Below are 15,900 nucleotides of genomic sequence, written 5' to 3'. Positions count from 1 at the left end.
ACTATATTTAAAATGCAAGGCATTACACTGCTTTTGCATTACTTTAGTTCGTTTGTAGAGGCTGTAGCCGTGCTGTGACGCAGCCACTACAAATGGCCCTGTTTGTAAACTAACTGTGCCTCGTTTTATGTCAACAACCCTGCGACTCCGCGCAATGAATTATTGAGCAACGTTGAGCCTCGTAAATGGGTGGAAAGTAGAGATTTATAACGATGGCTAAACAGGTACCGGTCCATCACAGCAGAAGCTAAATTTCACCTAGCTCTGGAATTCTGACTAGCGCTCGGACTTCGGAATGTAGGGGACCTATGGAGGCGAGGTATGTAGCAAAAGTTAGGGCTCATCATCACGTTTTAACACAACGTAAGCCATTTCACACCGGACTGGATGGCCCCTTTAACACAGACTACACAATACAGTACAGTGCAACACAATACCAAACAAACAGCATGAGATGTGTAGGTCACTAAATGAAGGCATTTCACAACACACTTTGGTGTGGTGACAATGTTATTTTCTTGAGGCCTTCTACAAGTACTGGAATGGTGGAATGGAATGTACCACACCATTCCCAAGAACAACCTGAGAGGAGTCCTTCACTCTTTTTGCTAGGGCTTGTTCCTCTCCTACACCGTACCAAAAATCAGCAAATTGCCCAGACCTTATCCCATCTCTCTCTCCCACTCATTTCTTGTCATATCTTTACTATCCTATAAAATCAATACACCGAAAGGCCATCAAAAAACAAAAACTGCTTTTGCCTCCAGGTCCCCCCGGGCCTGTTGGACCCCGTGGTCAGCCTGGCCCACCCGGACCTCCCGGCCCACCAGGACCTCCATGTCCTCCCACCAATGACAGCAGTGCCAGGGAGGGGCTTCTGGTGACCTCCACCAATGATAGCATCCCAGTGGAGGGTTCTCTGCCAACCTTGACCAATGAGACCAGCACAGGGAAGGAGTCTCTGTTGAGAACCTCTTCTCCACACAGTGATGGCAGTAAGTATCCCTGTTATATTCCCATAAATAACGAGAGGCAGAACTTACTTTGTGTGATATCAAATTTATTTCCTGTAATCCCAATAACCCCTGCGCCCACCTATGGTGGCCTTTCAGTGTCTAACGTGAGCAAACGAGAAACTCAATGGTAGACAGGTATACTGCAACATTGTGAACACACCAATCCCCATCAGAAAATTCACAAGGTTCATTAACAGCCTCTTTCAAGAGGCCACATAGCATAGAGAAGAGGTTTATTATTTGTGTCCATAAGACACTGTGTTGATCACTGCATCTGTCTGTCAGTCCGTCTGTCCATCAGAGACAGACTTAGGTCTGTTGTCCTTGTTTATCTTGTTTCTAATTTCTCAGCATGGGCCACACCCACGTTCCAAGCCACACCCTCGGCCACACCCCCATGGGGAACATCGCAGGCTGGGGTCATCAGGACAGTTCCTGAAGGGCCTCCACAGGAAACAGGTTTGTTTATTTGTGCTGCATCCTCACCCTGGACTCCGCTTCTCCAACTTAGTTAAGTTGACTATGGAAAATAGTATTGCAACCAACTATTAGTAACGCTGTTGAGAAACGCTCCCCTGAATAGCATCCAAACTTCTTGACTTGCATGCGGCTCACTTTGTTCTTTTATGCTATCTCTACTCTACTTCCTGTAGGAACCTCTGGTGCCTCCTCCAGACGTGGAACTATGCAGGGAACTCAACCAGAAGAGTCTACATCACCTAGCATAGGTGCCTCATACACGCATCAACATAACTGTGTCATCAAAGTACATGGATACGTAGCTAGATATAAGCACTGTTTACGGTCCTTTCACTTCATTTGTGCCTTTCGATTATTCACAAATGTATATTTGAGCTCTGAAAATAATTATTTCTAAAAACTCTCTGAAAAGTGTTTTGAGTTGCAGGTCTGCGATTTCCAAGGCTGTTCCGCAGTAAACAGTGTCTTAAACACCATTGCTTTTTTTCTCCTATCTTCCATTTGTTTGGGCAGCCGTATTGGAAACTTTTAAGTGCCTCTTGACAAAAATAGCACAACATACTGAACATACGTACATACATAGCAAATGACATACACATATGGGAGTAGTGATTGACAAGGGTTCTCCCTCATCGTCCCCTGTGGCCTATTAGCCTTCCCTCCTACTGTGATGGGTTAAGCAGAAACACGGTTGTGTTGTATTCCTTCAAACCTTGATTGGTAATCTGGCATAGAGGGCATTTCCTGGTAGGCTAATGTCCCGCAGGGGATGTTGTTGTTGTTGTTTTTCTTAGAGACCGACCCACAATGTAGGGTGGGCACTTTTTTGCTAAAAGCAGTTTAAATTGCCTTAGAGTTGTCCTCCACTCAGAAATACAGACTTCGCTGCAGTGACATGTACCTTGTTAGCTTTGCTACAGTATCGTGATCATCTACATTTGAATCCATGATCTTTTGTCAAGTCAACTTCTATTGCCAGTTTCTTCATATGCACAGGTCATACAAGGAAATTGAAATTACATATTAGATCAGCTAAGACTCTCTGTCTCTCTGTCTCTCTGCCCCCCTCTCTCTCTCTCGCTCTCTCTCTCTCTCTCTCTCTCTCTCTCTCTCTCTCTCTCTCTCTCTCTCTCTCTCTTGTTGTTATGTAGCTAAGCCCACACCAACCTCAGCAGATGGGGTGTTGCCTGGTGTTCACCTTGAGAAGGTGCTGGAGATCCCCTTTGATGACTCAGGTAAAGCTCAGAACACCTTGTTTTGCTAATGCTAGTGGCTCCACTCTTCAACCATCAACATAGAACATGTCCACCATGTTTCCACGATAAAGTATGTTCTGTGACTTGAGAGGAGCTCATCCCTACCTCTCTCGTCTTTGAGCGTGGCCTCAGTCAGTCATAGCCTGGCTCTCGCGCAGACCCTTAGTGCTTCGTGCATCTTCGATACACTTCGTGAGCTCGCACGGGGATGAATATCCATCTGCGTGAGAACCAGGTTAAAGGGACAGTTTGGTCAATTTCAACATGCAGTTGTATTGCTCACGCCACCCTTGACTTGTCAGTGCCTGGTGATGCCACATTTTTCGGCTCAGCCCTTTCCGAGATATGAGCAATTCTAATGGGGGCAGCGTTTGTTTACATTTTTAAAAAATGAAACATAGGCCAACTCCAAATATTTTCCCAAAAGGTACTGCTGTTTGCTAGTTGTCTGCTGATGTTTTATAACCTTTTGGATGTTTTTGGGAATTAATAAAAATGTTTTTTTGAAATGTAAACAAAGAGCTGCCCCCATTACAATGACCAGGATCTCGGAAACGGCTGAAGAAGAAGAAAAAAAAAATCCCAGGCACTGACAAGTCCAGGGTAGTGTGAGCATTACAACTGCATGTTGAAATTGACCAAACTGTCCCTTTAAGTCAGTCAGGTGTGCAGCGCCAAAATGTTAGCATGTTAACTCATCGTTCCATTGAATGGGCCTGGAGTTAGAAGTCACCAAGCTGTTCCATGTGTTGTCTATTTCAACACACTGGTGTGAACGGTTCAATAATCCAGATGTAGTTACACAAAATGGAACTTAATGGTGGTAACACGATGGACCAACCCTTTAGTGCTCAGACAGTACACGTCATATTGATGTGAATGCCTACTGTATACCTCAACCATAATCTTATGTAAACACAAGCGCTAGTGCTACAAGTTCCTAATTCCTTTGAAATTACACCAGTACGTACAGGTACATGCGTTTAGTGATCTTTTTACTATCCCCCCTTTTATATATAGGACGATATATTTCTCTGTGTGTGTGTTTTTGAGTATTTTTGAGAATGTGAAGAAGATGTAGCATCTTTGCTCTAGATTTCTACTGGACTGTTTTAGTTGCTCACTACTAGTTAACACAGTTTCTCCATCGTCATAGTGACCACTACAGCCACCCCAGCAGAGGCAGCAGGGGGAGGAGTTCTCTCAGGTGGAGTGGGCACAGGATCAGGGACAGGTGTTCAGGTCACAACACAAACCACAAGAGTGACACCTGTGGATGCCACCACAGGTAATCGTTGATACTTAAGTCACTCACGCCTACTGTACTTCCCCCCCCTAGTCAAGCACTGGGCCCACTGGACATACTGTGAGCCCTGATGTTAAGTACAATTAACCATAGTAGAAAGGCTCAGGCATATTTTATGCATTTTTACCCCCCTAAGCTCAAACAGAAGTGAAGTAACTTCAGCTGTGTGTGTGTGCGTGCGTGTGCGTGTGCGTGTGTGTGTGTGTGTGCGTGCGTGCGTGCGTGCGTGCGTGCGTGCGTGCGTGCGTGCGTGTGTGTGTGTGTGTGTGTGTGTGTCTGGTTGGCCTGGCATGACCTGGTTAGCCACTGTACAAGGAGATGGCAGTACAAAAGGAGCAGTGTTAATACATAAAGAAGAGTCATCAGGTTCTCAAGGTAGGATGTCACTGTAACAATTTAAAATTGATGCATTTTTAAATACTTGTATATATTATTATATTATTTTACAGTAATTGCATTTTTCTGTGCTTGTCTGACTACTTCATAGCTGACCACAAGCGTGATGCCACACAAGAACAAAACACAGAAACTCCAGAGGTATCATCGTCAATGAAAACACACAAAGAAAATCCAGTGGAAACCTCCTCACCGAAAACAAACAAAGAAAATCCACTTGTATCGTCTTCACCGGAAACACACAATGAAAATCCAGAAGAAACATCTGCGTTGGAGATACTCATAAAAAGTTTAGAGGAAACCGCTCCAAGGGAGACAGGTAACACAATTCAATGGAAAAGTATAAAACATACGTTTCTGGCTTACTAGTCATGTGGTCAGACTTGGACACTCAAATTCAAGTTCAAGAAGTTTATTGCCATGTCAACATAGTCGATAGGATTTTTTTGTAGCATATCCCCAACATCAAGTACATACAATGGACAAGACACATAACAAAGGTGCATTTAAAAGTCTTCATTATTAAGATCTAAAGATAAACTTGCATGTTCTCCACTTCCCTTATGAAGATGAGTCATGATTATTGACCCTTTCGTGCAAAGCCTCTATTATAATCTTGTTGCTACCTATGGTAATAATGACCATTGTTACTTAAGGCTCTCTGTAATGTCATCCAGTTGAAGGAGAGGATTGTGCACATCCCAGGAAAAGGTGGATGAAGGCCAACTGTAGTTTTCAAAGTGAGAAGTCCGCACACTTAAAATCCTTTTTGTTGTCTTTTATTATTTCATGGCTGGATTACGTTTAGACTTCAACAGTCTTCATCAGATTCTCTTCTTCAGTCTTCAGGAGAATCTGATGAAGACTGTTGAAGTTGAAGCGTAATCCAGCCATGAAATAAAAAAAGACAACAAAAAGGTGTTTTTGTTTTTATTTTCAGTACTTTTAATGTTATTGTCAATCGTTTTTATTGTCCCTATTCTATTTATAGATATTGTTGCTATGCCTTTTATGTTGTTAATGTTTGTGTCAGACTTTTGCGTAAAAAGGAAACAAAAGGAATCAAGTGCCTTGAAAGAAATGTTTCACAATAAATATATTTGAAACAAAAGACAACAAAAAGGATTTTAAGTGTGGGGACTTCTCACTTTGAAATCTCTGTATGTCATACCTGTAGCAATGTTATGATGTAGTAGTAGTTGTTCAGTCAGATTGCGCCATGCGGCGATCCCATCTGCTCTAAAAGGCTACTTTCTTTGCTTCCTTCCTTTACGCAGTGACCCCAGGTTACTCTGGACATGACGTGACTAAACCAGTTGTTCCTCTTGTAAACCAAGCCCCATCAGCCTCCCCGACTGCTCCAGGAAATAACGGTAATGATAAACAGGTGGTATCCTATGATCAGGGAAGCCAATAGGGTGGGGGTGAGAAAGGGGTGAGTTGTTCCAAGCCCAGGGAGAGAAGGGCCGGAATTGGGTCATAATTACGTACATTGGATGTATTGGGTTTAGGGTCCTTTCAAATGACTTTGTCCTGGGCCCAGTCAAATCTGATAGGGTTTGTTAATACTGATAACTCACAGGCATGCCAATCATGGATATCTGAATTTAAATTTAAGTGCCAGTGTCGTGTCGACATGAGCTATCCGTTGAGCTAATCTACCAACTCCAAGCCATTGGAACACACTAACCCAGGGGTTTGGATTTGGGTTCATCTTGTTGTTGCAGCCAATCTCGACAACTCCTGGCATGATGAAACCTCACTCCATTTTATGTATGGAGTCTTAACATCCTGATCGCTGATTGCTACATTAACATTTGAGTTAATGTTTACATTGGCCTTCGAATCCTGTAATCTTGAACTTTAACATTGGCTTTTGAGTGAATTTCTCCAGTGAACTGTTACAGTCTGCCAATGTTAAATACTGTTAAATACTGCCAATTTAATTGTTACTTTGACAGTCTTTACAATATACTGATCTTAGAATAATTGCAATTTTGCTTTATACTACCCTTTGCATAATCATGTCAATGACATGCTGGCCTCGTGTTCTGGAGCATTATGTAATGTTGTCCAATATTACATTCTCAGGGCCGGATTAAGATGCCCTGGGGCCCCTAGGCTTCAGGTTGTTGTGGGGCCCCCAGAAAGAAAATTTCACAACAATTTTACTCATACGGTGTCATAATTATGTGCTTGGCATTCAGGATAACCAACTCTACTCAACATGACAGATGAATTTTTCATATCGCATCTTGTCATAATTAAGTAGGCTAATTTTTCATTTATGACCAATCAGGGGGCCCCTGGCATATCTAGCCTGTGCATTAATCCGGCCCTGTACATTCTGCTGCCAGGTATTACATGCTACTTTTAGGGGTTTTGCGCTGTTCAGCATTGTGTGTGTTATAGCATTCTGTTTGAATAAGATATGGGTGTAGTTTTGTTTAAATGCTGGGTTTTGTGTGATATCAACCCAGTGTCAGGTATTACAGTGTTTTTTCATGCTAGGATTTGTGTTATAACATCCTGGTGGAGACTGACATTACATGCCGTTTTTTCACAAACTGCCTGCCTATCTGTTATAACATTGGTGGTGGATGGTGCATGCTGGTTTAAGTCTTTAATTTGTTGATTGTCTCTAATATCTAACCTTTGGTGATATTCATGCTTGATGACAGTGTTGTTAATGCTTCCGTTGTATTGCCCTGGTGTCGCCTGCAGGTACATTTGTGTGGAATACTATAAGTGTGTTGGTGTGCTAGTGTACTGTATTTACATGGTGAGTTGTATGGTATAACAAGCTGTTGCCTAACCTTACATGGTAGTCTTTCGAACACACTCTTGATATTACATACTGTTTGTTCTATGGATCTATTGTTTTCTATTGTGTTGTATGGTGCTCTAGTGTGCTCTTGCGGGGTCTGAATTGGCGTGTGTGTTTTGTCTCCTCAGTGTTGCCTGGGCTCAGTGTGATCTCAGATGTGGTAAACTTCTTCAACCGCATGCTCTTCAACTCAGGTACCTCAGAGATTTACCTCAACACCACAGACAGACATCAGAGACTAGGCCGAAGAGGTCTTTAGGCTTGATTAGTGCTTAGTACTTAGCTTGTGACTCTCCCCAAAGTGTGAAAGCTCCAGCGGTAGGCTCCTTATTGAAGGTGGTAGTCTTAAATACTCTGATATTAGTGAAACAAGTTTAAAATCCTTCATTTTAAGGGATAATGCCTGTGTTCCCACTGCAAACCAGTCTTCATCAGGGCAGACTTTCATTTTTGATTACAGCTTTCTCTGTAGTGTTGGTATTACAATATTTACGCTTGGATAGGCCAGGTCAAAAGACACTCCTTACTGACTGTGTTGACTCGTCAGGGAGTTCAAATTGTAAACTGCCACCAACTGAGGTCTTCCTGCAGGAACTGGACCAGCTGGTTGAATAAGGGCCCAAGGGAAATGGAAAACTCGGCCAAAGAATGCATTACTCTCTCTCTCTCTCTCTCTCTCTCTCTCTCTCTCTCTCTCTCTCTCTCTCTCTCTCTCTCTCTCTCCCTCTCTCTCTCTCTCTCTCTCTCTCTCTCTCTCTCTCTGTGTGTGTGGTTAACATGGATTAAATATCTGTAGTTCATTTACAGTTTTCATCAGATACTGTACATATGTGAATTAAAGGCATTTCAGGATAAGAGGGGTCTCAGAGTCACTGAATGAATGTCTTTATTGTCATTGTACAGGTACAACGAAATTAGTAAAGTGCAGCTGCTCTTATTACTGAGGAAATAGAGGGAGTGTCTCAGCTCCCTTGTATGTTGAATGTAGGACATTCCATCCATCCTGTGAATTAGGGTCTCTCAGAGTCAGCGCTGTCTGTTTCTCAAAGTTCTCAAAGAAAACGTTTTTTTTCAACGTTGTTTGTTTCTCGGAGTCCGTGCTGTGTGTCTATCAGCATCAGTGGTGTGTGTCTCAAATTACTATCAAATTTACTATCTGCCTCTTATAATCAGTATTGTCTGTACTGTACAGCATCTCAAGGTCAGTCCTGTATGTCTCTCAGAGTCCGTTCTGTTTACCTGTCTCTCAGTCACAGATGAGTGTGTCTGTCAGTGTCTCTCGGCTGAGCACTGTGGAAAATGTCTCTGCCTCAGTGTTGCACCTAGCCATCGCCTCTAGAGGGCAGCAGAAGCTGCGTGTGTGTGTGTGTGTGTGTGTGTGTGTGTGTGTGTGTGTGTGTGTGTGTGTGTGTGTGTGTGTGTGTGTGTGTGTGTGTGTGTGTGTGTGTGTGTGTGTGTGTGTGTGTGTGCGTGCGTGCGTGCGTGCGTGCGTGCGTGCGTGCGTGCGCGCGTGCGTGCGTGCGTGCGTGCGTGCGTGTGTGTGTGTGTGTGTGTGTGTGTGTGTGTGTGTGTGCGCGAGAGAGAGAGAGTGCGAGGGCGAGAGAAAGAGAGTTCTGTGTGGTTACGTTCACGAAGAAGCTTTAAGGACTAAATGCATTGTGTTAAATATGATCCCTGGCCGTGGTTTGTTTTCAGTGTTAAGCTCATCACAGTGTGTGTCATCAGACTCGCTGAGGGCCGCTGAGCGTTTGATGTGTGTGGAAATACATCAGTCTGAGCAAAAACTCTTTGTGTACGAAATAGTTTCATGGAATAATTACAGGCCATTCCAAAAGTTGCTCAAAGTTCAACTCAATCATAACTTTCCCACACCCACAGATCCCGTGAGTGCAGGAAACCTGTCGCTCAAAGAAAAGCCACAGGTCCTACAGATATCCCAGAAGGCATAACATGTAGTCATCCAGCTCATGTTAAATCTTCAACAGTAGCATTTTAGGGGGTGTAATCATTCAGACCACAAACATTAAAATCCAATTGAACCAACCAACCCTTCGCACGCCACCCTATCCTTGTGTCACATGCTCTTCAAATGCCACCTACCTGGTGCAATATTAGCATCTCGATCTTGCTTAGGATTTTCATGTCTGGTCTTGACAAAAACCAACAAAGGTCGGCGTCTGCGCCTGCACTTAAAACCCGTGTATTGCTTGCTGCGTGCACTCCCAAAAAGTAGAAATCAGTCAAGATAATGAAAAAAGGAGGCACACACAAGGCTTGTGTGAAAAAAAGTATGTATTGTATGTAAAGTATTGTAGCCAAAATTTAACAACAGAAGTCAGAGGTTAACTGGAGCAACAGACGTTTCGGACCTAGTCTATTCTGGAGTCTGGAGACATTGAGAATGGACTAGGTCCGAAACGTCTGTTGCTCCAGTTAACCTCTGACTTCTGTTGTAAAATTTCTACAATATACTTTTTCACACAAGCCTTGTGTGCGCCTCCTTTTTTCATTATCTCATGTCTGGTCTTGTGCAGTGTACTAGTATGATAGCATGCTCTCCTACTCACTGTTTTTCATGGTTCTTTTGCTGTTCCATTTGGCCCGCAGCCACCGAGGACCCAGAGACTGTAGCAGAGACCAGATCTTCAAAGACACCAGGTATTAGCAGCATAGAGGCAGACTAAAATGAAGCTCAAGTTAAGTTGTTAAACTAGTGGCTGGACCTGGCTGGACTTCTACTTTCACAAGCCTGGGATGCATTTCTCGAACCCATAGTTGCTAACTACGCTATCTGCTTTGTTGCTTTAAATGCAATTTCCCATTGGAAACTACCCACGTTGCTAACTGGCTAACAACTATGCTTTCGAGAAACGCACCCCTGTTTTGCCCAACTTCTGTTGAGCAGTCACATTTGTTCAGTTGTTGTCAAATTTGACAACTACCATCCAGATGTACAGTATGTATTGATAATGATTGTTCTCCTCAGAAATCCTGTCTGTAGGTCCTACAGGAAGTCCACCTATACCGGCTGGAAGTGACCGTGTGAAGCACACACCCCAGCCAACTCCAGGAAGCCACAGTGGCAGGCAGACTCCACGACACACAACAGGTAGTGATCCTTCGAGGTATTGCACTTCGGATTCTTATTTCCTGAGGTGTCAAAAGTGAACAGGAGACCAGTTATCCCATGGTACCTAATGAAGTTCATGGGCTCCATTGCCACTGAAAAACAATAAAAGTTTATAAAGGTTGGAGCAGGCTTCACCCAACAAGTTTTTCTTCTTTTGAGAGTGCTGATCAAAATATTGTAAAACTGAAAAATGAGAAAAGGTTGCACCATGCATAGGTTTCTTTATTATTACACTATGCATGATGTGACCTTTTCTCATTTTTCACTGAAAAACAATAAAAACCTAAAACCCACCTCTAAAAATGTAGAACCCTCCTCAAATTTGATCCAGCTATAGTGCAAAGTTTGCTGTAGTACACTGATTTACTGGTTACTCAGTGAAGTTTCTTGTGTTGAATAGAAACTGTGTTTCTTTTTAAACTTCTGCTTTTGCTACACAGTCTCACCCCAAGTAGTCAATTTTTGACTACTCAATTTTTGACACCCCAAGACTGCAATTTTTGACGTCTTGGGTATTCCGTCCGCGTCACATTTTGACTATGTCCTCAAAGGCGCCCCCTTGTGGCAGCATAACGTCATTGAGGTTAGGTTTAGGAATAGGTTTAGGGTTAGGCCACATAGTCAAAATGTGACGTGGAAGGAATACCCAAGACGTCAAAAATTGCCGTCTGGTCCAAGGTAGTCAGAAATTGACTACTTGGGGTGAGACTGCGTTGGCTTTTGGCATCTCTGGACACCATGATCTGTGCTAAATGCCGTCCCATTCCGTCTTCCTTCTTCAGCTGCTCCTGATGGTGACACCATTCCAAATCCAGTTCAGAAACCCAGACAGGAAATAAAAGGTACTTAGAACATCTTCATAATGCAGTGTGTGTGTGTGTGTGTGTGTGTGTGTGTGTGTGTGTGTGTGTGTGTGTGTGTGTGTGTGTGTGTGTGTGTGTGTGTGTGTGTGTGTGTGTGTGTGTGTGTGTGTGTGTGTGTGTGTGTGTGTGTGTGTAAATAGCCTACTGCTCAATATCTGTAGTTATAGGGAGCATGTTCATCTGGAGAAGAAGATGCTTCCTGTATCCTTAATGATGCATTCCCATAATGAGATGTGTTTGTTGGTCAAAATAGTTGTTGGATCATTCATCATATTTGGTTCCTATTGATATTAACTTGTAATGTGGAATCAAATAAAGTAGGCCACATAAAATATGTGTGTGTGTGTGTGTGTGTGCGTGCGTGCGTGCATGCGTGTATTGTATGTGTGTGTGTGTGCATGCGTGTGTCCTTAAGTGTGTAACATGTCCTTCATGTGGGGCCTTCTTGCAGATTACTCCACTGCCTTCCCCCGCGACGAGACCCAGACAGACTGGCCTGTATTCATACAACCCACCAAAAAGAAGCCCAAGAAGAAAACAGGTGAACCCATCTGCTGCTTAGTAAATGAGTAATTAAAACGGCATTGATATGGATTAGTGATGTTTAAAGGTGCACTGTGTGATATTTTTAGTAGTTTTATTCCAGAATTCATGCTGCCCATCACAAATGTTAGATGTTTCATGAATACTTACAACAACCATCAAATTCTAAGCATGCATTATGACCAGGGAAATAAATGTTCATTATTTAGTCAATATTCATGAAGAAATCACATTTGGCAGTAGACAGCACAGTTTCAATGAGCCGCATAGTTGCAATACCTATTCTGGCAACCATCCTACACAGTGCACCTTTAACCCATTAGTCATCATAAGCACAGTTTTTACTGTCTTGTGCTGTTTTTTTTATTGTGATATGGCTCCCCCCTGAGTCTGGAATAAAGATTGCAATGAAATGGAATATATCTCTCTACTCTCCTCCTACCCCTCTCTTGGCCCAGAGTGTGTGATTAAAGAGATCTCCTGCCAGACCAAAGTGGCCAGCGTACAGGACACCTACGGCAGCTGGATGCTTGACTCTGGAAACCGCACAAGTGATCGCCTGTGGGTGGCCGAACACTTCTCAGGTACTCTCAAGCTCTTCTCAAACTCTCAATTCTCAAGCTACTCTCTTTGTAAGGATGGTCATTTGTATTCAGAGGTGCCGCTAGATATCTTGTGCCCCATAGACGGTAAATGTTTTTGGCATTATTTTTACTATTCAACTTCTAATGATTGATAGACAACGAAGAAACCACACGGTTACACTTAACTTGGTGCCGGCGTCATACGCATGGCATTAAAGGGTTATAATAGTGTCAAAATAGTGTCATGACATAGTCATGAACAGGTCATAAGTCATAACTGTTTTATGGTCATGAAGAGTTGAAATTGTTTTACCAAAACCGAATGTCACTTAATGGCAAAGTCATGAAATGTTTATGACATTGACATAATGTTTATGACAAATGCAGAACTGCGTTATGACACTGTTATGTCATACGTAGAAAGCCATCGTCAAGTTAAGTGTTACCAAGCATACCAAACATGCAGTTTCTGGAGTAGGGTTGGGATGGTGATCATCTGAGGCTAAAGATGCAAATTAGCCACAGCCTATAAATTAGCATGTTTACATGTAAATGTTATTCATATGTATTGCCTCTATTTATTTGATCAAAAAAAGCATCCCTCTGTGTGTCCCTGCAGGGAGGGTGATAAGGCAGTATGAGAGTGTTGAGGATTTCAAAAGGGGCAGCTCCTTCAAGGTCATTGACACCAGGAAGTTCTACCAGGGGTGCGGCCATGTGGTCTTCAATGGATCCCTGTACTTCCACATCGCAGGAACCCAGAGCACGGCCAGGTACTGTATAGCCATGGGGACTGGAGGCTCCAACTGGTGCAGTGTGCAGGGTGATAAGCAGGGCTTGACCCTGGCATCTGCCAACCAACTGCATGCTCGTAAAATTAGACTGGTAATAATTTCACTGACACTACCAACTTTGTCAGGTAGTTTACACTTGGCTATTAGATATTAGAGTAGCCTGTATTCTGTTATTTGCCCCTTGTGCATCATTTGTTTGTGTTAAGATTCAAATGCCACACACACACACACACACACACACACACACACACACACACACACACACACACACACACACACACACACACACACACACACACACACACACACACACACACACAGTGAGAGAGAGAGAGAAAGAGGAGTATTAGTTTATACATTTAATCAGTTGCCAAAACTGCTCTAGCCTAATGGTTATATGAAGGTGAGTTGCAGGTTCGTATCCCACACTGACCTCTCCATACCCCTCCATACATGGCTTCAATGCCCTTGAGCAAGGCACCTAACCCCACATTGCTCCAGGGACTTAACCAATACCCTGTAAAATAACTAAGTTGCTTTGGATAAAACTGTCAGTAGAGTAGTGTAACGTAACGTAATGTCTTTCTCAGGTTTAACTTTGTGAAAAATCGACTCGAGTCCTTGCCAGTGGGGGACTCGCCCCTCTACCACCAGCTGAGGTACCTCTTCCACAACTCCAAGACCTACTTCAAGTTCGCCGTGGACGAGTACGGCCTGTGGCTGATCTTCGCGTCCAGCGTGGACGACGTCATCTTGGTGAGCCGCGTGGAGCTCAGGTGGTTCACGGCCCTGCCGCCCGTCAACACCACCTACTCCCGGCTGCAGGCGGGCAACGCCTTCGTGGCCCACGGCGTGCTGTACGTCACCGACGCCGAGGACACGGCCATCACCTTCGCCTTCGACCTGCTGGAGCGCAAGCCCATCCAGGTGCAGGTCAACCTCCGACCAGAGGGGGGCGGTGTGCTGGCCATGCTGTCCTACAGGCACCTGCAGAAGAGCCTGCTGATGTGGGACGGTGGGGAGGTGAGGAGCTGCGCCGTGCGCTTCTCCTCCGAACTGTGTGGCCGCCCGGCCCTGAAGTGACGTGGGCAAGGGTTGCAGTGTGTGTGGGTGTGTTTGTTTGTGTGTGTGTGTGTGTGTGTGTGTGTGTGTGTGTGTGTGTGTGTGTGTGTGTGTGTGTGTGTGTGTGTGTGTGTGTGTGTGTGTGTGTGTGTGTGTGTGTGTGCCTACGTTTAAGTACTTGTGTGGGGTTGAGTGTGTGTGTACAAAAATATCTTTATAAATATTATTGTGAGTGTGTATGTCATTTATATTTTTTTATTAAATTGTGTGCGTGAAAATTAACACTTCTCCAAACCCTTGAGTACAGCTCCTACATCCATAACACCAACACATGCCACTAGTATGCAGTATACAAGGAGGATGTCTCTTGCACGACTGCAGGATCCAATATGCAGGCCGGACTACTTCTATGAGACAGTATATTTTAAGGATTTCTGTTTTCTATATATGTATATATTGTATTCGTGTTGCCAAAGTCATATCTGTAGATAACTAAGCTACAAAAGGACTCGTTTTCAGAGTTGTGCTGGATTATGAGCTATAAGCAGAGGTCTATAAAGTACAAACAGAAGTAATTTATGATGTAAGTACAAAACTAGTATATGATATTACATTGTTCTTACACCAGTTATTCCACACTTCCTAATGAGTACCTAATGAGGTTTTTTTTTTTACTTTTCTTTTGCTTCTACTTTATGCACCTCTGTTTATAAGGCTGGAAGTTGTAGGTGTGCCACTAAACTCCCAATGGTCTGCAGGGACACTGACACATTAAAGCTATATCACACCAATTCTGGAAATAAGCTACTTCTACACATGTTCTTACACCTTTCTCTTGTTCTTCCAGCTGTTTTCTTAGTCTGGTGATGATGTTCCTTCTTGTTCAGAGATCGCAATTATCATTGAATCTCACCAGCTAGCTCCTAGCTGGTTCCATATACAGTATATTCAATGCTAAATTGGAGGTAGAATTTGCATGGCCAGACTCTGGCTGGAAAGTACGTGAGATAGGTACAACTCAATAATTTCAAGAAATGGTGTGGTTTAACTTAAAGGAATTTAAAGTGTCCCTGGTAAAAAAAAATGTTTTGGCCTCTGAAAAAAAGAGGGAAAAGAGGGAGGATGCCCATGTGGCCTGGCCTGTTTATTGCTCTCTGGGAAAAACTGCCACGTAATATTGCCCAATTTGTTTATTGCTTTGTGGGAATGGTGTGCCCTACTGCCAAAGTTCGTTTGCATTGCCGTGGAAACAGAGTCCTCTACTGAGCAAGTCTGTTTATTCTTCCGAGTGCCCTAACCCTCACTACACTTTATACAGTATAGCATACAGGTATCAGGCTATGCTCTACACACAATGTCTTCCACCCAATCACCGTACAATTTTATGTAACCTATGCCTTTTTTGTGTTATACATAGGTGGCACACTGTCTTATAATGGGTGATTTAAACAAATATTGGTTACCATTTCGATCTCAAATGTAATACTTGCGGTTTCCTCATCAAATAAAACATAGTCGTGACTTACACTTCAAATAAAAATGACTCATGATTTCCAGTTGAAACCTGTGCTGTGTGCCAGGGGTGAATACTGACACTCTGGCCTGTAGTGCGTTGAGCTGTAATTACTGGCATGGATAAGATT

The 15,900-nt window shown here is 43.3% G+C and overlaps 1 protein-coding gene across 4 annotated transcripts in view; it reads left to right on the top strand.

Annotated features, from left to right (window-relative positions):
* Positions 1-15,777, top strand: part of LOC134447146 (gliomedin-like) — a 21,907-nt gene extending 6,130 nt beyond the window's left edge. Inside the window, exons 6-21 of one of the 4 annotated variants that reach the window (XM_063196464.1) lie at positions 768-995; positions 1,368-1,475; positions 1,670-1,744; positions 2,648-2,731; positions 3,909-4,040; positions 4,374-4,433; positions 4,546-4,773; positions 5,732-5,827; positions 7,410-7,475; positions 9,889-9,939; positions 10,268-10,390; positions 11,194-11,253; positions 11,726-11,815; positions 12,276-12,401; positions 13,021-13,174; positions 13,786-15,777. In XM_063196464.1, the coding sequence (XP_063052534.1) occupies positions 768-995; positions 1,368-1,475; positions 1,670-1,744; positions 2,648-2,731; positions 3,909-4,040; positions 4,374-4,433; positions 4,546-4,773; positions 5,732-5,827; positions 7,410-7,475; positions 9,889-9,939; positions 10,268-10,390; positions 11,194-11,253; positions 11,726-11,815; positions 12,276-12,401; positions 13,021-13,174; positions 13,786-14,278 (2,174 nt within the window). In that variant the 3' untranslated portion in view covers positions 14,279-15,777. Of the gene's footprint in view, positions 1-767; positions 996-1,367; positions 1,476-1,669; positions 1,745-2,647; positions 2,732-3,908; positions 4,041-4,361; positions 4,434-4,545; positions 4,774-5,731; positions 5,828-7,409; positions 7,476-9,888; positions 9,940-10,267; positions 10,391-11,193; positions 11,254-11,725; positions 11,816-12,275; positions 12,402-13,020; positions 13,175-13,785 lie in introns of all 4 variants that reach the window. The other 3 variants (XM_063196463.1, XM_063196466.1, XM_063196465.1) reach the window with 3 other exon arrangements.
* The last annotated feature ends 123 nt before the right edge of the window (positions 15,778-15,900 follow it).

The sequence above is a fragment of the Engraulis encrasicolus genome, chromosome 4 (assembly GCF_034702125.1).
Source record: "Engraulis encrasicolus isolate BLACKSEA-1 chromosome 4, IST_EnEncr_1.0, whole genome shotgun sequence".
In the NCBI taxonomy this organism is placed as follows: Eukaryota; Metazoa; Chordata; class Actinopteri; order Clupeiformes; family Engraulidae; genus Engraulis; species Engraulis encrasicolus.
Note: the sequence above shows the minus strand (reverse complement) of the source record. Positions and strands in the feature narration are given on the sequence as shown.